The 26807-nt window shown below is 41.5% G+C and overlaps 1 protein-coding gene across 3 annotated transcripts in view; it reads left to right on the top strand.

Moving 5' to 3' along the window:
* The first annotated feature begins 19106 nt into the window (after positions 1-19106).
* Positions 19107-26807, top strand: part of trim44 (tripartite motif containing 44) — a 40034-nt gene continuing 32333 nt past the window's right edge. For 2 of the 3 annotated variants that reach the window (XM_046394151.1, XM_046394152.1), the window contains exons 1-3: positions 19107-19502; positions 20266-20920; positions 22397-22474. In XM_046394151.1, coding sequence (XP_046250107.1) covers positions 20297-20920; positions 22397-22474 — 702 coding nt within the window. In that variant the 5' untranslated portion in view covers positions 19107-19502; positions 20266-20296. The remainder of the gene's footprint in view (positions 19503-20265; positions 20921-22396; positions 22475-26807) is intronic. The other variant, XM_046394150.1, reaches the window with a different exon arrangement.

A 26807-nucleotide genomic window follows, 5' to 3' on the forward strand; every position in this document is an offset into this window, starting at 1 on the left:
CTTGGCTTGATTACACTCATTTCAATTCAAGGCTTACAGCACATGTGCCAGTATCAGTGATTTATGCTTCTCCTTGGTAAGTCACTACATAGTGACAGAGAAGCAGCAGAGGTTTAAGCAGGTGTAACTGAAGGTTTTTTCTAGACTAGCTGCCTTTTGCAGCTCTAATAAGGACTTAGGGATCAATATGTGCACTGACTATCGTATAGGGGAAAGGAGGTCATGTTAATGTGCTGGGTGTAGGGTTAGCATGTGTGTGCTTTCGGGAGGGGGGGGGGGTTACAGCTGGGCATCCTGTTCAAAGCATGTCTGTTAATGCTGAACGCTGCGAAGAGATTTACGACGGGCTGCAGACACCACGGATTAAACGCAATGCTAAACTGAGGACTGCATTTCTAAACCAGACTCGCAACCCTTCTTGCCTCACATGATTTCCCTCCCTCTGCATTTCACCCACATCTCGCTCCTTCCTGCCGCGCATCTGTCTTCCCTGCTTACATCACTGTCAGCTTCGTTTGTTAGCTAAATGGAAAATGAAAGTTTCATTTTCCTAATTAGTTTTTTTTTTTTTTTTGTGCATTCCATCGTACAAGAAAGTCATTTTTTTAACTAGGGACCATGCCAGCTGTAATCACACTAATGGTGGATATCAAAGAGGTTGTTAAATCACCCTTTTAACTGTTCACATATGTTCCTGCCTCACCCTTTCCGCCTGTTTTTTTTTTTTTTTCCAGAACACCACACAAGCTCCTTCTTTTTTTTTCCACCCAGGGGCACAAAATCTTCATGCACATAACTCTGTGACACGGCCTAATGAATGCAACCCGTCTTTGCTCGTGGCACCAGCGCAGCAGGTTATTATGCAGTATATGACAGTTGGTTTGGCCTTATTCATGCCAGCATTGTGTACTTCCTTCCAGATGTGCTTGTATTCTCTGTCTGTAGGCTGAATCACAGACTCAGACAGTCATATAGCTGGGGGCCCGCAGCAGGTCCGAGCAAAGACCCCAGGTGCTCGAGCTGATCTTTTTCTTTGTGCACATTGCAAACATTCCAGAGGAACAGAGGGAGGATCGTCTCCATGGACACACAAACGCACACAGACACTTTGCGATCGAAAGGAGTCCCAGCTGTGTACATAAACCGTTGTCAAGGTTGGGAGAGATACGATTTCATGATTTTTTAAAAAGAAAAATAATGTTGTGACATATCAGTAGGTCATATTGAAGTGAACACTTTAAAGAACATTTTAATGGAACAGTGCAGAACAAGGACGGACATTTTGGTAAATGTTTATTAGACTGATACTAAGGATGAGCGAGTACACCCTTATCTGGATCTGTGTCTGTATCTTTTCATACAGCTAAATTATCTTCCTCCCATCTGTACTTAAAACAGGAAGGAACTGAAGTTGAAAACCAATTCAAATCAATTTTTTTCACAAATTTGGCTATTGGGACATTTTACTCAAACAATGCTTGTACTAGTAAAATGTGCATTATCTGTACCAGACAATCATTTCAGCCAAGTATTTCTTTAATCCTAATCAATATCAGTCTCCTTCCTGTCCCACCAATGCAAGGCAATGGTCAGCTGCTGTTTAGCTTAGCTTATTTTAAGGATTGGAACAGCTTTCCTACCAGCACCTCATTAATTACCACGTTGTATCTTGTTTGCTTAAAGTGTAAAAACAACAGACTGTATTTTTATAGGGTTATGACTTGGACTACCTTTTGACAGTGGTTCCCGAAAGCCTGTGCTGGTTCCCTGGTAATCACATGGTGATAACAAGACTTCAGGGAGTCGCTAGCCACTACTGGCAATGAAATAGTCTGGTACACAACCCCACGTAAAACTGCTTATTGTTTTTACATGTGGTTGGTTAAGTGTAAAAATGAGTTATTACATTGTAATAACTTTATACTAAGCTAATAGGATACTGGCTGTAGCCTTGTATTAATCAGACAGAGATGTGAGTTAAGACAGCAAATAAGCAAATTTCCCACAACAAACTATTCCTCTAACAAATCATCAATGCTCACTTGAAGCTCAAAATGTCATCAATATCATCATGTAAGCCTATAAAACTTTAGACAGAAGACAGAACACATAATTTTCTACGATTCTACGATTTTTTGCCTTACAACAGGTGACTAACTGACTTAGACCGTCCCCCTTCCTTGCTGGCCTGCCGTGTGTGAGCAGACATAATAAGTGACATTCTTTCATGGCTACACAGTGCAGGGAACTTCCTGTGCATGACTGAATGATTTCATTATGAAACACAGCACATTCTAGGGGGGGAGTCATTTAGTCACAGCTGAGTGGATACAGGCCATGAAGAGTAAACTGGGGGGTCTGGGCTAAGACTTGAGGGGCTTTGGCAGTTTCAGGACTGGACAACCAGGCTGTGGTGTGCCTGGAGAGCTGGCACAAAGCCTGGCTTTGTCCAGACCAGAGGTGAAAGCATAAGGTCAGGGCCTTTGGGCATTCTTTCTCAAGACAAAGTGGAAGGCAAGGAGACAGTGGGACAAGCAAGAAGAGGGCTGCACATACCTCATCTAACAAGAGGAGAAACATTTCTGTGAAGTATTGTGACATCCATCCAAGTGTGTGCACAAATATCACAAGGGAGACCCAGCTTTGGTAATCTCTGCCATATGGATTTACTTTAAAAGTCATATACGATTGAACATAAGTGTTTGATAAATCGAAGTGATGAATGTGTGTGTGCGTGTGTTTATGTCCATTTGTGCATGTTTTAGCTGATTTCTCCCTCCTTAAACTGATTTTCCTGAACTGTGAAAGCCAATGACTTCAGCCAATAAACTTGCACCGGTGGGTGGGTGGGGAACTGGATGAATTGCAGGGTTCTGTCACAAGTAAAATATACAAAACAGAGTTGTTGTCTACTCTCTCAGGTGTGCAATGCTTGCAGATTGTGGAAAAGATTGCATCCTACTTGCACTTTTCCATCACAAAAGTCTGTGTGTTTTTTTTCATTGTCATGACTACCTGTGAGTCAGACCTTTGATGTAGTTTATTTTGACAGAAATGTGCCAGTGAACTCAGACACATGAAGTGTGTACATTCCTCGTCATCATTTCAGGTTATTATTAGATTTGGAGCAGTAATATAGCCTACCATATGTGTACAAGTAGACAGCGAGATCTGCATATAATCCATTAAAGTGTTTTTGAAACAAGAACTGTTTAGCCTCAATTTGGATTCCCTCTATTTTCCCTTAATGCGATTTGCGTCATGCCAGTCATAGCAGACATAAAAATAAATCCTGATTAATTTCACCACTTAATTCCATCCTATTTGTTATGCTGCGTCCCTCAAGCTCTGTCTCCAAAATGTCAGACTGCAGTACATTTTGCAGGATGTACGGAATAAGCTTCATTTGATTTATAATATTTGCATTTTACATCATTAAGAGAACAGTTCTACTGTCATATTTCAGAATGTAAAAGACATTTGTAGGTTAACACAGTGTGATGCTATGACCTAAGTAAATACATAATGATGTCCCTCCACATACCAGCAGTGTGTTTGAATCAAAGACTTTACTAGTGCTGCAAGTAAAAGCAACAAATGAAAAAGCCAGAGAGAGATAAAGAGATAAATTCAGCATGTGCTTTATTTCACTTTTGTAGCATGTTTTAAAAGCTCAGTTTTGTTTATTAAATTGAGGATTACCAGGCATGGCATTAGCTCCGTTATAAGGTCCTTATGTTCAAATGTTCTGCCTTGCTTTTCCCCTCCTTACTTTAACTGTAATGCCACATAGCATTTGATTGACATGCTTGATGCATTTTGATATTCCTCTGGGTGGTGCCTGTTGATGCCTCAGTGTAGCCAGGAAACCTGTTTCAAGCATGTCATTTCGCTCATTTGCATCTGGATTCATCTCTATGTAAATGAGAATTAGTATGCTTATGGAAATAGTTGTTTTTTTCTGACTTTTTCTGGAAAGAATAACTGATCGCATTCATGAGGTGATGATCTATCATTTTGCTCCTGAATGTGTCTTTCACATGGACACCTGCACCTAGTGGAGATTGAGGCCGTAATTAAGATATTTCTATGCAAATGTAGCGAGAGGAGGTCATGAATCAGCCTCATTGCCAGACAAAGAGTTAACTGACTGAAATTAGCTAGATGGAAATATGACTATGTCTGCCTAACAAGAAAGAAGGTATAACTTTTCGCTTCTCTAATAATGAAAAGGTGTATGCAAATGTTGCACCTCTAGCCAGCTTTGACAACTGATGCATCTTATTTAGATTCTTCATTAGCATTAGCATAACCTTTCTCCTTTTCAACTGCTTGAAAATTCCTGTTCATTTTTGAGTTTGTTGTTGTTGTTGTTGTTTTTTGAGTGATGTGACTGCATCATAAGGGCTTTGTCCTCTCCATGCCTGAAGTGCAAAGAGAATCGATACACAGACGGGCAACAGGACGTGTGATACTTGATGACAAAATACCTACAACTTGCTGAAACAGCACATTCCTTCCTGCTAGCTGACCTCTTGTTCTCTGAATGTTAGTGTTGGCTAGAGGCTGTGACGGAGACCTGCATGTAGTCACACTAGTCGTTTTGAATTATAACACTCACTGGCTGCTTTGGTCATCAGTAATTTGGTCATTTCTATGTAAATTGCACTTTGTGGGCTGTTGTACCACACAAACGCACCGGCTTGCCTCGTACCATAATAGTACACTGTTATAGTCAAATAATTACCACTAACTGTGAGAAAATGTCATGGAAGTCAATCAGTTAAGCAAACAGGTTGACAGGAGTATGGATAGAAAAGGAGAGCACTCAGGCATGCAACGATGAAGCCAGCCATAAGAGGCAGGCAGTCGATTTGGGTTGCGTCCAGGTGCTGGCTTCTCTCTTTCCAGGGGGGAAGAGGGAAGAACTCACTAGAGACAAACATTAGGGGGTTTATAGCTGACTCTGCAGTATCACTGTCATTTGAACAAGATTGAACATGCCTTGGTGAAGGTGAAATAGAACTGCCTAGGATATAGGAGAAGAGACCATGCCTAAAAAAGGTGAGACAATTACACTACAATGAAACTTATGTGATTTCGTGGCTATACTTATATGCACATTTAGGCTTGGGTACACATCTTGGTAGCATTGTGACCCAGACCATCCAAGCTGTCATAGGGATTATCCCTTGACAACAATATTGCTTGATGACATTGATACCTTGCTGTTTTTTGTTTTTTTTTCTGACGTTATAGAAATCTCTTATTGTTAAAGTTTTCATTTAAAGGAGCAACGTTGATCACCTGTCCAAGCATGTCACCAGAGTAACTGCCAACTGCAAGTCACTATATTCTTGGTAGGTTTCTTTGGCTATAGCTACTAGCTACAGTTAGCTGGTTAGCTCAGTCAGACGTGTACCTGTTGTGGCCCCGTTAGCTATAACCTATGGAGAGCTGGTTGCTGGAGTTTACACTGCAGGCAACAGAACCTGGAACAAAACATGGGATACAGCACAGAGGTGATTTACAGTCAGACAATGAAGACAGCAACAGGCTAGGAGAGGAGCAAGAGAGAGTCGGGCATCAGCAGTGTAAGAAAACTGCATAAAAGACCCAGAATATTCATCACATCTCACTTTGTGAATTGAGGATCTATTTCAACCAAACAGCAAAGGGTGATGGACAATGCACCTACATATTCTACAATTTTAGCCATTGGGTCAAATACAAACTACAAAGTTCAAGAAGAGCCATAACGTATTAATTTCATTTATTTCGTTTCATTTATCATTTCATTTATGTTTATGTTTTGTCTCAGCTCGACCAGAAAAGGACTCAAATGCCTCTGTGCTATGGGGGCAAATTCAAAAGGGCAAAAGAACTTTTTCAGTATGCAATTCTCTTTATAATTCTGTGACATCAGTCTTCATTCCTCCAAGGCCAATAGAACATCTGCCAGTGACTGAGACTATGGGAATCTGGAATAAGCAGTAAATTGGGAGAAAAAGTAAACCACAGCAATAAAAGGGTTAATAAAAAATGTAGACATGTTGTTTTCCATGTGTTTTCCAATCATATTTTAATTATATGTTATTATGTGTGATTTAAAGATACTGCCTCTCCCAAAGACATTCCTTTTGTTTCACACCTGTAACCTGACTCAACTCAAATAACAACTCTGAGACATCCAGGCCTCCCACGCCAGCAGCCACAGCAATTATACTCTGACACCACTGCAGGGCGAAGCTGAACTGAAATGCTGAATGTGTGAGTGCTCAGTATCCTCCTTTCCATAAAAAAAAGCACTTGACAGACAGGGTGGGGGTTACAGGAAATTCAAAGGGCCATATCATTTTGTGAATCAGCAAGGCAACAAAACACAAAGTCTCTGTTACTGGGATGTGGCTGCTGTCCTTGTCTGGGTTTTATAAGGTCTCCTCTCTGATTCTCTGCTCTCTCTTTTTTCCTCTGTCACCATTTTCCCTTAATTCCCCTCCACTTCTCATTCTGTTTCTTCACATCTATGTGGCCTGTGCAAATATAGCCATTGTGAGATCCTGTGAGCATTGATTGATTGCGGGTGAGGGCTAATCATCTGGGCTAGTTACAAAGACATCTTCCACAAAATCAATGCCACTGAAAGAGAAACTAAATCTTTGTAGGGTTCCACAATCTATTGTAATATAGCACTGTCTACCACAAGGGGAATTTATAGTATTGGCTCTCATTTAGTCTCCTTTCATTTTCTCCTACTCCTTCATTTTTGAACCACCTCATTTATTCTATATCATTTATCCTTTAAAAGTGAAAAGAGGGTTTATTGGACACCTGGGGTTTGAAATATATCACTGAGATCAGCTACTGTATATGACTCAATTTTAAATTTATGGCCTTCTTGTAGGAAATGGGAAAGCATAGAGGTCGGCTGTGAGATGCACTAAGTCAGAAAACAGACATCTCCAGCAAGGGCAAAGAGAGTGCCACAGAGTGATTTATTCATTTGCTTGGTGTTTATGTTCCTCCTGTTTTGCCCGTCATGTGTAGAGATAACAGGGAGCAATAATCATGCTGTCTTCATGGCTTCATTCCAGACCCTTTAACATGCACAGAAGAACATGCATATCACAACGATCAGTAGAACAGCTGACTTGTTGATCAACAGAAAATTCACTGAAAGCAATTTTGATAATGGATTAATTGTGTAGGTCTTTTCTTTTTTACAGGTATGTAAACTGAATATCATTGGGATATGGGCTGACACAGCAGCACAACACAAGTCATCTAAACATTTGACCTTGGATTTTGGGAATTTAGCCAATCACTAAAACCCTCCACTGAACAGCAACTATCCAATCATAGCCTAGCAATCCGAACTAGGCACAGCAGGCCTGTCAAACTTTGAATTTGTCCACATGTTTAACTAGTTTGTGCATGAGGCTATAGAAAGAGAGACAAAGAGGATTTTAAGAGTTTTAAAGGTCAGCCTGATCTCACCAAACGGTGTATGAATTTGCATGTTATCAGGATACCATTTTTGTTTTTCTCGTGTGATTTTAGGTGCAAATGCCAAAGACAAAGTATCAGGTGATATTATAAAGAATGGGAAAGTCTGGTGGATGTGTCAAACAAACACAGAACCCTCTCTCTGGAGACCAGTCTTCAAGTACTGTGTGAAACCAAAAGTAAACTTTGCAGTTTAGCAAGATTGTATCAGAAAAAAAATAATAGTCTGATCTCACATTTTCCCTCACAGTACTTATTATTTGAGACAACTAGTACAATACATCAGAACAGCAATACAGTTAATACAGTGAGGAAGGTGAATTTTTGCCTGCCACTTTACTTTTTGTCTTTTAGCACATATTTATAGTCATCAAGTCAGCAACCCATAATATTCAATACCCTTTTACAAGGATCTCATTAAAAAAGCAGTCAAGTTTTCAACCAATTCATGATATTAGCTTAATTAGCTAAAGTAGTCAGCTACAGCTGAATGGTGAATCTGCCAGCATTATCGCTGTAAACTGCATATTTGCTATACAAGAATGGAAATCTGGAAATTGTAAGAACTATGTTTGATACTCCAATTGATTAATTACCCAGAAAAAATAGCTGGAAGCTTAATCAGTGTTGAAAGCAATAGTTGCAGCTCTACACTCAACAGAGCCAAGAGAACCAAGGACACGGAGCTGGGACATGGATTCAAACTGCTCTGCTCTCCCTGACAAACAAACAAACAAACAGAGGGTAATGTAGTGACTCTGCTAGGACAGGGACGGACAGTTTGGTGACTCTGAGCGTGCAGGCTTAAAGAATGTGAGCTTGCTGTGAAGGAACGACAGAGTCAGGCCAGGCCATGACCCCAGTCGTGTTCTGTTTTTATAACCCTCAGCCTTTTCAAAAACACCCCTCTCTCTGCCATCCCCGAATTCTCTGAGATTTCTTCCTATGTGAAGTTGCCGCTGGACTGTATTACACGCTTACACGTTTGCATGTCATCTGGTAAAAACAATAGGTGAGTGTGGGTGCACGCATGCCGTCAGCAAGCTTGTATTCCATGCTTATTCCATGATTCAAAGGCATATTATCCACACCTAAGATAGTTGAGCACCAGAACTAATCCATCAGCCTTGTTGGCTGTCAGCATGTTGCCCTTCATAGGTGTAAAGACGCTTGCCCCCCGTCCACTCCCTCCCCCCTCCCCACGTTACCCCTCCCAGGTGTTCCCATAACTCACCGGGCCTCAAATCCCACTTGGGCATTCCTGAACTTCAGAGGCACATAGGCAGATGAGAGCCTGGATTTATGGCTTGCTGATGGGTAGTGGGAGGGGGAGAGGAGCGGGGGGCAGGAAGGGGAGAGCGGACACTTCAAAGAGGAGGAAGAGTTTGTTGTTGTTCGTCTCTCCTATGTTCACTGGTGCACACATGCACAGTGCTCTCTCTCCCCCCTTCTGTGCCTCAGACAGCTGGGGTGCTCACTCACTGGATTACTCAGTTTCACACACACACACACATATTTTAGCTTTGATTAAATTTTTTTGTAACCTATATGAGCAGGCATAGGTGGCAGTTTGCATATTTGAAGTTTGCCTCTCTTAATCTCACACATCGACAGACGCACATAACTATTATAGAAGTGATTTAGCCTTTCATTTTTCATAATATCAAAGGTGACCCTTCAAAAATTGCCTCCAAGCTTTTTTTTTTATTATTGCACTGGCACAAAGTATTCCTCTTGCTCTCAAATGCCACATCCTTCTGAGCTATTAGAATTTGGTTGTGATTTTGCATGTAACACCATAGATCACAGACAAATGTGTGGGTGCGTGGACATGTGCATTTTTTTTTTAATGCGTGAATGTATTTGTATTCTTTCTTCAAAGCCCCCCCAACACACACACACACACTTCAGCTGGTGTTGTATAGCAGGGTCTCGCGGTGTGTGAGGTTGATGGATGTGCAGAGTGGTGTTGTTTTTTTCTGAGCCGGATGTGTAATGAACCCTGCTTTGCTTCTGTAACATTTGGGCTGACTGATGACAAACAAAGGTCATTTAGCATGCAGGGGTGCCGCCTCTTAACAATGCAACATGGCTTCATAAATGAGATTACACATATAGCACAAGAAAAGACACCCTGCTTTTGCCATGTGGCTTGTTATGAAGCTATGGCATGATCAAGCTTTCCCTCCACACACAGGAGAGTAACCACCTAAGCTGTGAAAAAAGCTGCATGATAATTCATATACAGTCTTTATACTGTTGTACTTAAAATTCACTACACACTTCCACAGAAAAGAGCCTGTGGGACTGTGTTTGTTGCTTCAACTTTGAAATTTGTCTCTGTTTTAGTTCCTTTTCTAATTTCCTCTACCCCACCTCTGTTCTCTTTTAGCATTTACTCAGTTTTTCCTCTTGAAGTTGGCCAACTCCACTCATTATTAAGATGATCAGATGGCTGATGTAACATGTGGCTGTAACCAGGGCAAACCAAAATGCTCCTGTCCTCAGCTGCTCAGTCAGACCACTGTTTGTTCACTCTCCCTTTTCTCATGGTCTGTTCTGCCAACTAAAACCAGCCAGGCATTAATGAAAAGCAAAAAAAAAAAAATCTGGATCTTCTCTCACATGTGAGTTTTAGAGGAACTTTGAAAGTGACTTTACAGACATGAGATATCCATCCAGTTATATATATATACTGTATACCGGTATATATAAAAAAAATCCTGTTCCAATTTTGTCTCTGTGTATGCCCTCACATTGCAGGGAGCCTTTCTAACCTGCCTCATTTCAGTCATTGTAGGAGAGCTGTAAAGGTCTGATGCTAGTGTGTATGTGTGTGTGGCTTGTGAGTGTTGTGCTGGTCCTGAAGTGACACAGTGAGGGTATAAATAGAGCAGGCCCACAGATCACTGTGCCAGACAGAATGTGGCATCTGCTGTGCTGGGAGTGCAAAGTGTTTGAGAGCCTCTAAACTCCTCTCCATTCCTCTTCCCTCCCCTCCCAGTGTCTCATCTTTCTTCTTTCTCTGTAGTCATGTCTGTTGATCCCCTTCCTCGTCTCTCTCTTCCCTCTCTCTCTCTCTCTCTCTCTTTACCTTTGTCATCGTTCTCTTTCCTCCTCCTATTCTCTTTTCTCTCTCTCTCTCTCTCTCCGTCTCTATCCTTCACTCACTCCCTCTCATTCTTCTTTTCCCTGCCTGACACACACACACACACACACACACACTGCCACACATCTGCTGCCATATGTTGAGTGTTGTAGGGCAGTCCCATTTTCAATTTAGGCTAGAAGATCCTATTTCTAAACACACAGAGGGATCTGGGGGGGGGTGGGAGTAGGGGGTTGGTGGCCAAAAAGGAATAAGGAAAAAGGAAAAGGAGAGCTAGCCCTGCAGTGGTTATCATCAAAGACTGTCTTGATTTCGTATTTACCACGGTTTACAGATTGCTCTACTGCATTGCTACACATTTTCCATGTAAAAACAATCTAATCCCATGGGATTATGTGGTGTACTTGCGAGGCAATCTTGAGTGGGACTGGCAACTCTGAAAGTGCAGGAGATAAAAGTCATTGTGATTCTCCGTAGGTTCTTTTCCACCCGGAGCCGATTATCAATCCCACTGATTTAGCGATTCATTTCCCTGCTCTCAGTTAAAGCCATGACAGTATCCACACTGCCCCCTCTGTCTCACACGACGATATGAGCTGCACAATCTTATAAAGGAAGGTATGTCGAAGAAACGTTACAAATTCACACCTCACAACCACACTCTCGCCAAACATACGCTCACCACACAAGAGTTCAGTGAAGAATGATTTCAGTCTAGTGTCATTATACTGTCTGTGTTCTTTCATCTAACAGTTTTTTTATTTATTTTCTAGAAGCTTACCACTTAATCTCATAATCTGCTTTTGCTGTGACTAGTGTTGTATTCCCTCAAAGACAGGGGACACACAGATCCGGCGTGTATGAGCACACATTTGTGCTTGTGCATTCTGCACACACGCACGATCCCAGTGTCAGCCAAATTAATAAGCAGCTTAACTGTCATTAGATTTCCATTTTTAAAGCAATTCATCCATTTTTTTCTGCTCCCCTCTCTTTTATTCTTTTCATAGAGTATCCTTCTCCTCAGCCAGCCACTGTGACAGGTAGTCTTCCACGTTTGTGTGCTGACTCTGCACTCCCTCTGTCCACCCTCTGGCAGTCCAGTAATTGTTTTAAGAGTTGATATTGGACATTGACAGTCGGAGACTTGTAGTAAGAGAGGGAGTTAGTGGGAGGGGCTGCCATCAGATGGGAAACTGTCCAGACATCAGTCAGAGAACAGCGCCAGGTCATCTTTTCATCCCTTTGTTTGCTTGCAGGCAGTGTTCTTGCCCATGTAGACGAAATTCAATCCTTGTCCTCTCATTCACTGTTTTTCTCTCCTCTACTTATTAGCCCACCCTTTCATACAAACAGTTCTTTGCTTCTATCCTCTGACTTGCTCTTCCTTTTTACTCACTTTTCTTCTCTCTCTCTCAACACGCACACTCAAACGATTCCCCTCCATTTTGTTGGCCTCAGGGGGAACTGTTTGAGTGAACGACTGTGTGAATCACCTAAGGGATTATGACAAATACAGTCTCACCCCTTGATTGACAGGTTCCCTCCACATCAATCCTAGGCTGTAATCAGAGGACACAAATGAAATAACTTAGAAAGATAGAGTGAAAAGATAATGAGAGCTTTGTGATGTGAAAGGCTTTGCTTTAAAGATTGGTTGTCAGGTTTCTGCGGGGAATATTTTTCTTTTCCAAACAAGAGTGTGTGGAAACCCTTAAATCATCATCAGCACACAGAACTGTGAAAGCCTGATTGGTTTCGCAGCCAAAAAGAGTAATTCATACCTAGTTGGAATGGGCACTTTTTAACCATTCAGAGGTGTGTCATTCTTTCTCTTGCATGCTCTGCCTATCTCACAAAACACACTCACCTTTGAGCTGTCTCTTTTTCAGCGTTTTGTAAGCTGAGTCCCAGGCAATCAAGCGTGAGTTGCAGAGGACGCCATCCCAGGATTTGGAAGGTCTGAAGGCTTTTGGCACAGCTATTCATCCTGAGAATTTTCCAGGGCCACATCAGTGCCAGGATGCCATACGTCAGGGGGCACAGAGGAGCATTGTGACCCAGTGCCCACGTTTAGGGGCCTGCTGAGAGGGACCACAGAGGAAAACACTGAATGTCATTGTTATATAGCGCCAATAGTGTCTTCGGATATGATGTCATGGTAGACAGTGGCCCAGCTGTGGCCAAGCACGCATAACTGCTGAAAGAGGCCATTAATCTCAAACATTGTGCAAACAGTTACTTGAGTTTTCTCCCATGCAAGCTATATTTGATGTTAGCTCCACTTTGCAGTCGTGTTTTTATTTACACAACCTCTTCCTCGCTTTCAAAGTTTTGGATGCTGGTGACAGAGTAAACATGTTAGCGGTGTGCTCTCTACTCTGCAGTGTGAACCAGCCGCGAGTACACACTTGCTTGCTACTAATGAAGACAGATGAAGGAGGAAAATGAGGATGTTATGGTAACTTTTTTCTTCCACTGAGAAGAGAATATCAAACAGACCAGACCAGGGCAAAGCTATTTTATGAAACAGAAGATCTTCCGTAAACTCAAGACATCCAGATGAATTAGACTGTACAGTATAAGAAGATGTAGCAAGTTCATTTGCTGACTAAACAAAGGTTAGATGTGACAGCACGGAGGGTTTTAAATTCATATATGGCATTTTGTTATGTGCAGTTTTGTATTAATAAAGCAAAGTTTCCATCGGTGGAAAACATTTATTCCTGCCATATGATGTTTGATTTGGTTTTTCACAATGTTTTGCATGGTGTGACGCTGTGTTCTATAATACTTCTGTGACCGCTGGTGGAGGTCAGAAACAGGTATTCACCTTTAAAAGAGACACCACCCAATTGTGGCAGTATATTTGTTCTACCATTTATTTTTATGTGGACTGTTGTGCTGTGTATTTACAGAAGCAACTACTGTACCTCTTAAATGCAGCTCTGTTCTCGCAGTCAATTACCAAAATCCAGTGTTATCAGTCTGTCTGAGGGTTTGGTGGTTTGAGGATCATGTGGACACATGAGAGGGGACCAGACCCAATCTGATTCGTCAAGATGGATATTGGTAAACAAAATATTTTTAAAACGATTAAAAGATTAAAAACCAGTCAAAACATTGTTCTGGTATGATTCCAATATCTAAATTTGGATATATTTGACTACCAACTAAATGTTATGTTGGTACTGCTGGCTTGAATTAAACGATTACTTTGTGTGAGCTAAGAGAAATTGAAATAAGTAGCATGACTTCAGTGAAGGGTTATTTAATTGGGTAGATATTCACTAGAAAATTGTCAATTAATTTTTGTTTCTCTCTATAATCCAGTACCATTTATGTTTGCTACAAGGCTAATATTTATGCTTTCTTTTGTCTGGAAACATGTGTAGTTCATTCAGTCTTGCTTATGAACACGATGCCATACATAATTTCCATTGTATGTGTCCTTGTTAACAGGTTTTATCCACCTCCCAAGTGTTGCTCAAGCAAAGCTACAGTATATGTTCAAAACAAATTTAAAAAAGTAATCCACCAATACCACTGGAAATTTTCCCCCATGTGGAACCAATGAATGAGAGAACTACTGATGTATGATACATTTCAATTTGCTTCAGGGATACAAGCCTAAGCTTAATTGCTTCCACACAGTGAAGAGTGCAATGAGAATTCAAGTCATCATATTAGCTGTGCTGGGTGTTTGATTCTGAACAATATTATTACGGTCGTCCCTGAACACACGATTTCTGCAGTTCTGAGCAAAAGTGGACCGTGATCCCCGCAGAAAAATACTGGTTGCAGATCACTGCCGTATGACTCTTAGCGTAAGACAGTTATTGTGGTGTGCAGAGTATGTGAGAGGCTGATAAGAGCAGCGTTCAAATCAAACAGGGGTAGACAGGGGTGAGGGACTGTGAGGAAATACAATATATTCCAAGGCGGTGATGGTGGCTTCACTGGTTCATATGTTTTGTGAGTTCAATGCCACTTCATGTCTCTGTGTCTATCTGATTTCAAACTAAGGGAAGCTAAGTGTTTCATGTGATTGAGACTAATAAATACAGAAGAAAAATGCATATTGTTCTTTTTTGTCTTTATCCTGTGAATGAAAAAAATCCCTTCATTTGCAGTGACAAATGTTCAGATAATCACTGACACTCACTCTGTCCACTTGCATCTAGTAATCTAGTCCGAGGCAGAAACTGAGCTTACAGAAGCAGACATGAGGCACTCACTCTTCAGGGATTATTGATTCAATGACTTATTGATGGAGGGCTGCAGCTCCAACGCTGGATATTGAATCTGTTTCTAGGAGGAGCTGCAAGAGCCATGAAGAGATTTTGTAACTTATAATAGGCGTCCAGAGGTTAAGAAAATGAGGTCCCATCATCTGTAACAGGCTATTCTGCTCATAATGTCACACTTTTTGTACTAATTGCACAAAGACATGCTCACACATTTTTTCCTCCTCATGAGTCCTTAAGTCCCTATTCCCACCCTAATAAGTGACCCACGATCCCTACAGCAGCCCCTAGGAGAGGAAACAAGCTGAAAAATGTTTGAATGTCCTCAATTCGGAAAGAACACTGACTTCTTCATCTGAGAGTAAATGTAAATTTCAAAAAAGCTACAAATGAGAAAGCACACGCACACACATTTGTATGCACACGCTTCAATTTTTCAAATCTCAACTCAGATTCACCCGACCAACACGGGAAGTGGCACTGATTATTTATGTTTTCATAAGGAAGCAAAATGTTTTTCTCCCTCTCTATGCGAGACTCAAAGGCAACAGAGAGAAGGATTAGTCTAGATATGCCTTTGGCAGTAGACAGTAATGACTTGGTGTTTTGTGTGATACATATGATAATGAATAATGAAGGTACAATTTTTATGATTGTTATTGGAGGGAAGAAGAAACAGGAACTTCTTAACTCTCCTGAGGTGCTCAGAAAATCAAGTGGATGTTTGCACTCAAATAACCTATAGCTGTAATAACTGTATTACATTACATTTCACACTGAGGTTGTTTGATTGCCATTTGGCTTTAATGGCTGTCATGCTGAAACACATGCCGTGTTTAGATTCCAGTCATAACGTATGACTCAGATTTGGATTTGGCAGGAAGTAGAAAAACATAGAACATTCTACAATTTATATAAGTGTAAACTAACAGAGCACATGTTGTTTCAAAGTGTGTAACTTAAATCCTTTAATTACGGTTTTGTTTACTGAGGAGAATGACATACCAGGTTTGGTAATAAATAATGAAAACAAGACATATATACAGAAAATTATCCACACAATTTCCATCAGTGGACTAAATATCAGACATTCCTAGATTGTAATGGCACAACAAACAACGGTCTCCAAGGTGACCACATATCTGATCTTAATGTTACAATAAAATAAATAGAGTTGACTTGGTGTCAGATACTGTATGCAACAATAAGAAGAAGACGACAATACGTTAACATGGTTTTCCTTTGCACATTTGCCAATTGAATCTGCTTTGAGTATGTATTTGTATTCTTGGGAAAAGAGTAAATACTGAGATCTTGATTTTTATGACGTCTGAGAAGACAAACTTTTTAGAAAATGCTGCATCATATGTGATCTCCTGTGTGAGTTTTTCCTCTTCCCTTACCTGTATCTTACTGCTCATTGCCTCTGATTGGTCTTGGCAGCTGCCCTTCCTCTGTCTTGCCCTACAAGAGAGAAAGAGAGAGAAAACAAACATTGCTGAACAAGTCATCTACTACTTACTTCCGTTCGTGTTTCAGCTCAGGGTTGAAGGTTTTATTCAGCAAAGTTTGCTTATCATGTTTCATGAGAGAGGCTTCAGAAATGCACAAACAACCTTGCAAAACTGCATATTGATTCTGTTTCGTGCTGCACGGCTATGACAGGTTGAGAGAATTGTGGAAAAGTCATGAGCATTCAGAGAATTATCCAGAGGGCAAGCAAGGAGCTGGGAGACAGCATAAAATATCAACAGATAAAGAGGGTGACGGGGGGTTGGGGTGCTAACTTCCCCCGAGAAGTGCTTCTCTGACAGACCAGTGCTGAGGGACACTTCATCTTGAGAAAAACAACTGACCTCATGCCAATGAAACAATGTTAGAACCCAGGCATTAGGAAAGTGTTTTCTGTCTGCTCTGCTTGTCCAAGCTTCTCTCCTCACTCCTGGCTGCCATTTCTGAGAGCTTGATGTTCTTTGTGTTGCCAAATCTCATGCACATGTTTTTCTGAGCTGTAGAAACACAGTTTAGGTAAACATCTCCCATTGCGTGGCATATTTTGTTTCACTGCAATCCCTGGGTAGTAAAAGAACAAATCACAGTTCCTATCAGTAGCCTCAAATTGCATTTATATTGAGTGCTTACTCTAATTAGCTGCATGTCAATGGGCCTTTTAATTGTTTTCAGCCCAGTGTGCAAGACAATGCTGTCTCTTAAAGTCCAGCAGAGTTATGCAGTGAAAGATCTTAAAATGAGTCAAGTGACCGTTTAACACATACTGACTATGTAGTGTGGTTTAAAGGTAAAAGATAATTTATGGCTGGATGTGATTTTGCTGTGATGTATGTGGCAAAGCAATTAGTACTCTCATTTCCAGCTGCAACTCCAAATAGAATTATGCATTTGTTATGATTAAGTGCCCTCTAAAACAGTTTCAGTTTTTATTGGTACATCAGTATGGCTTAAGTGAGTCTCATGCCAGGGCAAATTTGATTTTGCCAGTGAAATATGTTTTCATTGAGCCATCTTTTCTGTTTATAAATCTTTTGTTGTGACAGCCTTTACATAAAGGCAATCCTCTTCAAAACAGCTCAAGAACTTTGGCAAAAACAGAATCATCATCCATATTGAGTGGATACTGCAGGCTTACTTGGAATATGCTTTATGGTTATTTATGGTCTGCCATTCAAATCAGAGAAACAGTCAACAATGATTTGCCAAATACTGCTTGTGTGAAGCCCAGCTCAATAGCCTCTTTAGATCTCTCTGTTGAGAACAGCTTGTTTTTCCTCACCCGCCTGTCTGTCTGTCTGTCTGTCTCTCTCTCTCTCTCTCTCCAGACCTCTAATCCTCCTCCATTGTCTCTGCTGGTTTATGGAGGGTGAGGACGTGAACAGAAGGGGAAAGCCAACATCATAATTAGAACCTCCCCATTAACACCAGTGTTAAAATTCATTATTTGTTTACTCTTCCAGCTGAACCCTTTGCTGCATTCAGATAACAATACATCTTTGTTTGGCCTTGTAGCTGTCACTCACTTTGCTGTAATTTCTTGTAAATTTATTCATGACGAATAGCATGCACTTCTTTTAACACCATTTAAACACTGACTGGGAAGGTAGGATAACATTTTGTGATACAAACATATACTGCTTTCACTCACTTTGCTTAATCCCTCAAGGAAACCACACGAGTTTAATCTCATCTCATCCCCAGGTCGCACATATTGCCACTATTACCATAACAACTTTTGTATTGGTGAATTCAGTTGAATCACAAAAATAAAACGCTGCTTTTAAGGAAACGTTTTTGGAAATGATGGATTTTCTGGAAAAGTCTCGAGTATCTCTGAGGTAAGTCCAAAGAAAATATGGTATTACCGGTCATTATGAATGCTGGTTATGCTCCTTATATGATGTTCTATAGGATCACTGGATCATTCTTTGCTACAAAGGAATTTTAGAGTTTCCACAGGTGAAACTAGGTTTAGGTCACAGTATTGATAATTACTGGTTGAATAAGGGCGGTGTCCTTGGTGCCCTCATGTTTGAAAAAAAACAGTGAAAGTGCCCTCTTGAACTCACATCTGATGAATAAAAAGTGACAAAATGTCATTCATTGTGCCCTTTCAGTGGACAAAATAGTTAAGTGCCCTCTTGGTTGCCCTTACAGTCAAGAAAATATAGCAAAATGCCCTTTAAGATGCCCTTCCATTAAAGAAAATATGATGAAATGCCCTTTGGGTTAGCCTTAAACTGGAGAAAATGTGATGCAGTGCCATATAGGCTGCTCAGTGCCAGAAAATGAGCTGGTCTCCATGCCTCTAAGTGGCTAAATAGTTAATATAAATATAGTATATAATAGTATATAAATAGTATAAACTGTTCCCCCTGTGTTTTTTATCACAGAGGTGCATTAGTTGTCTGAGTCACATGATAACACACTTTTAACATTTAACCAATAAAGCTGATGGGAAACAATGTAACCTGATCATGTTACTCCCTACAGGCCTGTTTTTTTTTAAAAATATTTACAAAGAAATAATTTTTCCCGTTGATTTCTACTTATTTGCAATTCTTGTTTTTCTTATGCTGTTGTCATTGTGTTTTAATTGATTCAACATACAGAGAGAAAAGAAAAGAAACTGGCGCTGATTGGCTGGTTCAGTTGGCGAGCGTGAAGTTATGTACGTGATTATTAATTAATTACCGTTTATTGTAATATCACGCTAGTCACATCTCGATTCATTCTTCGTCTTAGTACCTGCATCCAGTCTGGACTCACTACAGTCTTAGCTGTGCCTGTCAAACGGGTTTTCTCTCTCCAGCCTCTGTGTGTCTCTGCCGTTCTAATACAAACACAGGAGACTGCAAGCAGGAAGTAGAAAAAACAGCAGGCAGCTCATGAAAATAAGGAAGTAAACGCCGTCGGATCTAAGCTGGAGCCCCTCTTCTGCTGTAAAGCTGTAAAGTAAAGTGAAACTGGATCAGTCGATAGCTTTGTCATAGAATTCAAGGCACAACGGCTGTGCTAAGGAAGTTAGCCGTCAAGCTAATTCATCCACTGACTCCACATTGTCTCAAAACAAGAGCTAGACAGAAAGAAAGAGAACAGAACAGAAAGAGGGAGGAAGACACAGACGAGTAAGTACACTGCAGTGAGCTGCATGCTGGTAAGCCCCGCAGGATGAGGGAAGAAATGCCTGTGTGAATGTGTGAGTCAGTGACAGAGAAATAGCTAGCACAGAGGTGTGTGTGTGTGTGTGTGTGTGTGTGTGTGTGTGTGTGTGCGTGGGGGGGTGGGGGGCAGGGAGAGTGCATTACAGCACTTTTTCTGCCAGTTGTTAGTGTCAGCTGTGGAAAAGAGTACACAAACACAGCTCATGAGAGGAAGGCTCCAAGGAGAAAGAGAAAGTGAAGAGAAAAATAAAATTGTTTTTCTTTGTGTGTGTGTGTGTGTGTGTACACTCTGTAACTGTGGTCATCAGAGGGCATAAAGACAAAACAAATGACGCATGAAAAGGTCAGGGCCTGATGACATACAGGGGGAGCTGGGAGAAGGTGAGCGTAGGTGTTTGGTTCATACTCAGCACTTTTTGTTTGTGAGTCAGTAAACAAAATGGGCATGTTTGCACACAAGGACAGTTTGGTGATTGCAGATGGGAATTTCCTGTTTATTGCGCTTGCAAACTGGTGCATTCTTTTGTAGTTTGTGTGATTGTGTCTCTCTGATCGTTGTTTCCTTTGGACTTTGTCTGTCTCCATACATTGTCTGTTGTGGGGAATTTTATATCAGAGGGAATTAGTCCTGAAGATCTTGGACTTTCCCTTTTGCAAATATGAGAGCTATTCACAGAAGGTCACAGTTATATATAACCTGTCCTGTACTCTCTGTGTTGTCTATAAGTCTCTTATACCCAGAATTATTACCAGCCACCATGGACCACAAAGGGGAACCCCAGGATGGAGCTATGGGACTGAAACACGAGGAGTTACCGCAGATGGACGGGTCATGTGATGCGTGCGAGCCTGATGAGCCCCAACCGGCCACGCAAGTGTGCTACACCTGCAGCTTTGCGTTCTGCCCTGAACATGCTGACAGACACGCCAGCAGCACACATCACCCTCTCATGCCTTATAACCACGAGGAGATACAAGCTAATGGACTTGGCGCAAACAGAGACTCTAGAGTTGTAGGTGGAGCTGAGGGTGCATCTGGGGCACAGAGGGCAGCTGGAATGGGTGAGAATGGGGGGATGGCAGTGGCTAATGTGAGCGGCAATGCTGGGGGAAATGAAGGAGCACAGAATGGTCTGCAGCTGGAGGCCGAGCTGGGTGATGGAATTCAGGGTGCAGAAGCAGGGCAGGAGGCTGTGGCTGCTGGAGAGGCTGGGAAGAGGGACACTGTGACAGTAGAGAGACTGCGCTGCAAGGAGCATGGACAGGAAGGCTCTCTGTACTGTAAACCAGATGAGAAGATAATCTGTGTGGTGTGTGCCGTGCAGGGTGAGCACCGCGAACATGAGATCATCACCCTGCATGAGGCCTACGTATGGCAGAAGGTGAGTCACACAGTCAGGACATGACAGGTTTATATATTGTAGAGCAGCACTGCATGATTTACTGTATGGCCTTTTACTGTGCTTAATCACAGTGGTGTGCTCCACAACATCTTCAGCTCCGTAATGTATGACATAACGTATTCAGAGCATTGCCTGTCTGGTTTGCATTTCTAATTCAGTATTAAGTAGTGTGCCAATAGCTGTAGGCCCTGTGGTCTTTAAGTCAGCTCACCAGGGCTCTGAAAGAGCTCTTTGTAATATTTTAGACATAACAGTGTCTCATGATCGCCCCCATGGCATCGTTTATAAATTGATTCAATTACACAGCCACATAAATAATTTCTATGAAAACTGTGAAATGTAAATTAAACATTAATAATAATTCAAATGTCTGTTGGTCTCAGCGCCAATTATGTCTTCACCCTTTTTCCCTTTCCCAGATGGATTTTTGCTTGGGCTTTATTTAATAGGTCCCATGAATCACCAGTCATTCAATGCAGAATTGCAATTGGTCCAGTAAGGTGGACTAATGCTGGGTTTTGGGAATAACTCCATCATCACTATGGGCTCAGTTCTGCAGTGCATAGGGTCCGTGATGATTGTAGCAGCTGCCCTTTAGAGTCAGATGTTACAAGCACATTGAACCCATTTGGACAGTGTTATTGCACAGAAGATCAATTAGCAGAGTATGATAGTATCAGAAACCAGCACTTAGCTTTGGATTAATATTTTGAACAGCCAAACGTTTTGTTTGTGAACACAAATAAAATGACTGTGGAAATCTCACACAAAGCCGGTGCTTTTGGCTACGGTAGTAATGACCCTCCTGGTGTGCTGTTGGCTGTAATTTACGGAGCAGGAGTTTTGTTCTCTGCCCCATGGCTGTGCATCTGAAAAACAAAAGTAGAGCAGCACACTTCACTGGCTTACTCTTACATCAAATCCACATATGGATTGATGAGAGACAAAGGGGGTCACACAAACACACACATATACAGCCTTAGGCCACATTATTTACTCTAAACTTACTCTTGCTTTTATCCTGCTTTTTGTGTCGGTGTATTCATGTGAAAGAAAGCTTTTACACTGGGTGCAGTGATACGATTTCCCATCGTTGTACATTGCGCTGAGCACATTGCATGTCGACCTTATCTATGAAAGTGTGGCCTGTGACTGACTGAGCTGTCAAGGATGTACCATGCATTTTCATGTGTGCCAGCATCATCTTAAAGCACCCTCCCAAACATATTGTCACATTATAAACGCTGAGATGTTGGAACAAAAATATTATAATATTTGTTTTTGTCAATGTGCCCAGTCTTTCTTTCTTTCTTATTTTTTTCTCACTATTGAGGTGTTACAATTATTCTTTGAGTCGTACAGAAAGAATGTGTACGTGTTGAGCTTTGTGTAATGGCATGCCTTGTTGTGTTAACTCTGTGTGTGTGTGTGTGTGTTTCTGTGTTGCACTTGTAGAGCAGGCAGGGTTATGACCTTCTGGGCTGTACACAACAGATGGCTGAGAAGATCAAGACCAAGTGGACCAACCCTGAGGTGAGTGCAAACTCCTGCTGCATGCGGGACACTGAGTGACATTTTAACACAGGTTATAAAGTAATGGCCCTTTTCAGAAAATTTCTTCCAATAGATTTACACTCAACTTTTCTCATTTAGTGATCAGCTCCATCAAATGAGATGAGAATTTCTCTGCAGCAGTTACATGTGGATTTGACCTCCTTGCAAGCAGCGACAGCATACTATGTGCGTGTTGCATAGCTTTTTATTAATATTATGAAATACTGCAGATAGCACATAGAGTAAGTAGGTTTGCTGTGGTCATTGCAGGTCTTCATGTTCATGTTCCTAAGTGTAAGATGCAGAAATAGGAAATGGCTGTAGGCACAATACGCATGTATAACATAACCTGGACACTTTTGTTTCATCCTAATTTAATCATTCATTGTTATAGAATATATACTAGTTGCTTCAAGGTCTATTGCTATGGATTCTAGGGCTGCCTCCAAGGAAAATGTTAGTCTACTTTCAGTCTTATCTCTTCCATAATTAGGGCAAGCAGCCTCAGTCAGCCTGTCAAATTAACACTGCAGACCCTTGTCCCTAGGGCCACTTTTATATTTTAAATGCAGTTCTGTATTTCACTTGCCCTGGTTCACGACTTTCTGAACTACCAAGGCCAGCCTGAATTGCTCACTATCTGATTTGACCATGAATGTATGATTTTTATTTTTGTCATGTCTCCAGCATAATTTAAAATAGCTAAAGGAACCTTTTTTTATTAGTTTTTTTTTGCAGATTTCTGTGTAGGTTTAAAGAAAAAAGAAACATTGGTCTAACCTTGTTTCAAGCCATAGGGAGCCATAACAGCAAAGAAAAAAAAAAAAAGAGCCATTACTCATTTCTAATTCAGTGGGTACAGCAGTAAGCACTGCAGCAGTATAGACACTGCAGCGGTGGGGACACAGCAGTCTAGGATGAGATAAAGAGGGATTAGAAAGAGATTATGTCATAAAGACACTGGGTACTAAACATGAGAGCCAATTATTTCAATCCATATATTTATCATGTCACCCCATTCACAGATCACAGAACTGGCCTATCTAGTTTTTGCAGATTTAATGCTACTCAAAGCGTGTGACGGCATCATAGTGAGATTACTCAGTCATGTCATTTTCAGGCTTCAGTTGATGTCACTTTATTGACTCAGCACTGTCATGCTAAGTCAGAGGTTGTATTTAAGTAATTGTGATGTACATATTGTCATGTATAGTATATATCTTCCACTCTATAGAGTTATTAAATATTAAATATCTAATAGCTGTTTTCAAACCCGGTGCAGTGGTTAGCACTGTCGCCTCATAGCAAGAGGGTCCCAGGTTCGAATCCCGGTCTGGGCCCTTCTATGTGGAGTTTGCATGTTCTCCCTGTGCCTGCATGGGTTTTCTCCGGGTTCTCCAGCTTCCTCCCACGATACCAAAAACATGCACATTAGGTTAAGTGTGAGAGTGTGTGGTTGTCTGTCTTTGTGTGTTGATCCTATGATTGACTGGCGACCAGTCCAGGGTGTACCCCGCCTCTCGCCCGTAGTCAGCTGGGATAGGCTCCAGCTCCCCCCCGCCGCGACCCTGACAGATAAGAGGATATAGAAAATGGATGGATGGATGTTTTCAAACCCTTGATCATTATTTCACCTGAGTGAAAAATCCCTAAAACCCATCTTTTCATATAATGTAGTTCAAATTAACACTAATATTCATTATACCTTTCTAACTGAACATAGCAGTGAATCAACATTAATGTTCATAAAGTATTGTGAACCTTATTTCCAGACTGCTGTTTTACTGGATCACATTATACTGAATAGACTCACACACCCCTCTATATTCACACCCACAAGCCGAAATAATGATGCTAACCTTATTTGAAACTTTTTGTCCAACCTTTGCCGGGTTGCTGTCTGAAAAGCAGGGTGCCTAATACATTTTGCACACATTCAACTTGATATCAACCGAAACAAAAGCTGCAAACTGAATTTCCATGACAAGTCAACCTTGAAAACACTGGCTGTATTTCCATTACAGGTGCTGTAGTGGGGGCATGTTGTGCCGCAGACGGTTAGGTGTTGTGCAGTGAGAGATATAACAGTGAGCAGCAGTATCAGAGCTGCATGTGCTCTCTCAAACACCCCAGCAACTCCTGTTCTGCCTTATGCTGTGCTTATAGTATTGTCTGAACCCATTAGAGAGCAGTGGCACACAGAGCGTCTCTCAGTACCTGCCAAGATGTGACCCAGGCACAGTGGCATAATGTCGAAGGTTAATTCAACTGGACTGCATGAGGTAACACTTTTACTGGCAGCCAGCAACCCAACCAAGTTCATATCTATTATCATACTGAAATATCAATGCTGCCCCAAGGACTTCCTGAACATTTAGTCTTATGCTGTTCCACGGCGGAGATGCACTCACCTGCTCACTCACAGGGCACCGTGTTAGAGACCATTATGTGGATTTGTCGGTGTGTCCTTTCTGCACTCAAATGTCAGCGTTTCTTATTATGCATGGCAGGCAACCATCAGAGTTACTGCTCCTGGTGGCTGGTGGAGGAAAGTTGTGTGTGTGTGTGAGTGAAAGACACAGAGAGAGAGAGAGAGTGAGCGAGCGAGAGAGAGAGAGAGAAGCAGAAAAAGAAAGAGGTTGAACTGACAGAAATTGCATGGTGAAGGACTTCAGAGAAGGCGAGGTGTGAGCAGCTGTCTGTGAGGAGGTGAAGGGTGAATTCAAAGATTTAACCCTCAGCTCGTGTTTGCTTGTTATTTCTAGCCTGCTTAATTACGAGCTTTGCCAAAGGCATGGGGATTTTAATCTCTCAAAGCTCATATCTTCATTTTCCACAGGGGAATGGACTGTGATGCAAAAAACGGTGATGAGGGCCTGCATACATATTAATGGAGGACCAGCGGCAAAACGTAACATGAGGGGTCTAGATGGCTGTCTGTCATTCAGAGTCAGCTTGCAGCATCAAAGAGCTGCAAATGATAGGGGAAGCATGCTGTGGCTTCAGACCAGGACAGCAGGTCGTCAGCATATTTACCTCGCTCTCATGATTTATTTACTTACTTTCTGCTGCGAGGGGTGTCGTCTAGGGTGCACGCTGCCTGTGGAGCAGCTTTCTGCAGCCTACAGAGAGGGGAGTCCGATATCTGGAGGCAACAGAACACCATAAGCCCAGTCAAAAATGTGTATGTGTATGCAGCGGTTACATCCATTTTCCCTGCTTCAGAACATCTACAAGAGCGGCAGACACATTAAAGCCGAGGCTGAGGAACAGACGGGAGAGGCATGAAACGGCTTGGCTGCTGTTGGTTTATTGGTAGAGCTTTTACTTGTTCTCCTCTACTTTATCCTTTCCCCCCCTCTCCTCCTCTCACCTTCTCTACTCCCTCCACCATTGCCCTTTAAGGCAGTCATTGCCTTTCTATCTCTACTCGCAGCATTTTAATTGAATTATTCGATATCATTCCCCAGAAAGTTGCTTGGCTGACGCTGCTTCTATCAAAACCAATATAAAGGTGCTGAAGCTCTGATGTTATAAAACCAAAGGCCTTCTGTCTCATTTTTCCTCTCCCTCTTTTAACTCCTCTTGGTTCCCCCCCTTTTATATTACTTCATATGACTTTTGAAGAAGAGCTAGTGTTTTTCAAATGAACTTTCTATCTTGCTGTGCTGTTTTAGAAGCTAAATTGGGGGATCTTTTTCTGGAAGAGATAAAAGAGCGTGACACAGAGAGAGAGAGTAGTGTTCACTTGGAATAGAGCCACTGTTGCCAAGGGCAAGGACAGTTCAAATCCATTTTCTCTCTAATGTTGTATTAATGCTTTTTAGACCTTTTTAAAAAGCGCATCACACAAACAGACCTCTGAATAAGCAGCAGCCCCAACCAAGTAGCAAGAACATTCAAAGAAATTTAAGTTTAAACTGGAGTGCATTAATGCACCAGAAGCATCAAAGTTAGATAAAACATTTATGTCTCTCTATGCCAATTTACAAATATATATATGTACTCTGCATCTACATCACCACTTCTCTGAAAGTGCAGGAAGCTTTCATTTTTGCAAATATTCAAGTCCAGTATTTTTGTCTGCACCATTGTATTAGCTGATAAGTTCTAGATGTCTTGGGCATCGTATGATCATGTCATTTCGAGTCACGCTTTTTGTGCCTGTTGAAACTTTTGTAGTTAAAGTTGGAGTTGTTGAAGTTTGAGAAATGAGCAAGAATAGTTAGATTTTGAAAGTATTGGGTCATTCAAACCAAATGGAACGATTGGATGTTCCTATTACAGGCCAGCGACAGCCACAGACACCAGA

The sequence above is a fragment of the Scatophagus argus genome, chromosome 7 (assembly GCF_020382885.2).
Source record: "Scatophagus argus isolate fScaArg1 chromosome 7, fScaArg1.pri, whole genome shotgun sequence".
NCBI classification, from domain to species: Eukaryota; Metazoa; Chordata; class Actinopteri; family Scatophagidae; genus Scatophagus; species Scatophagus argus.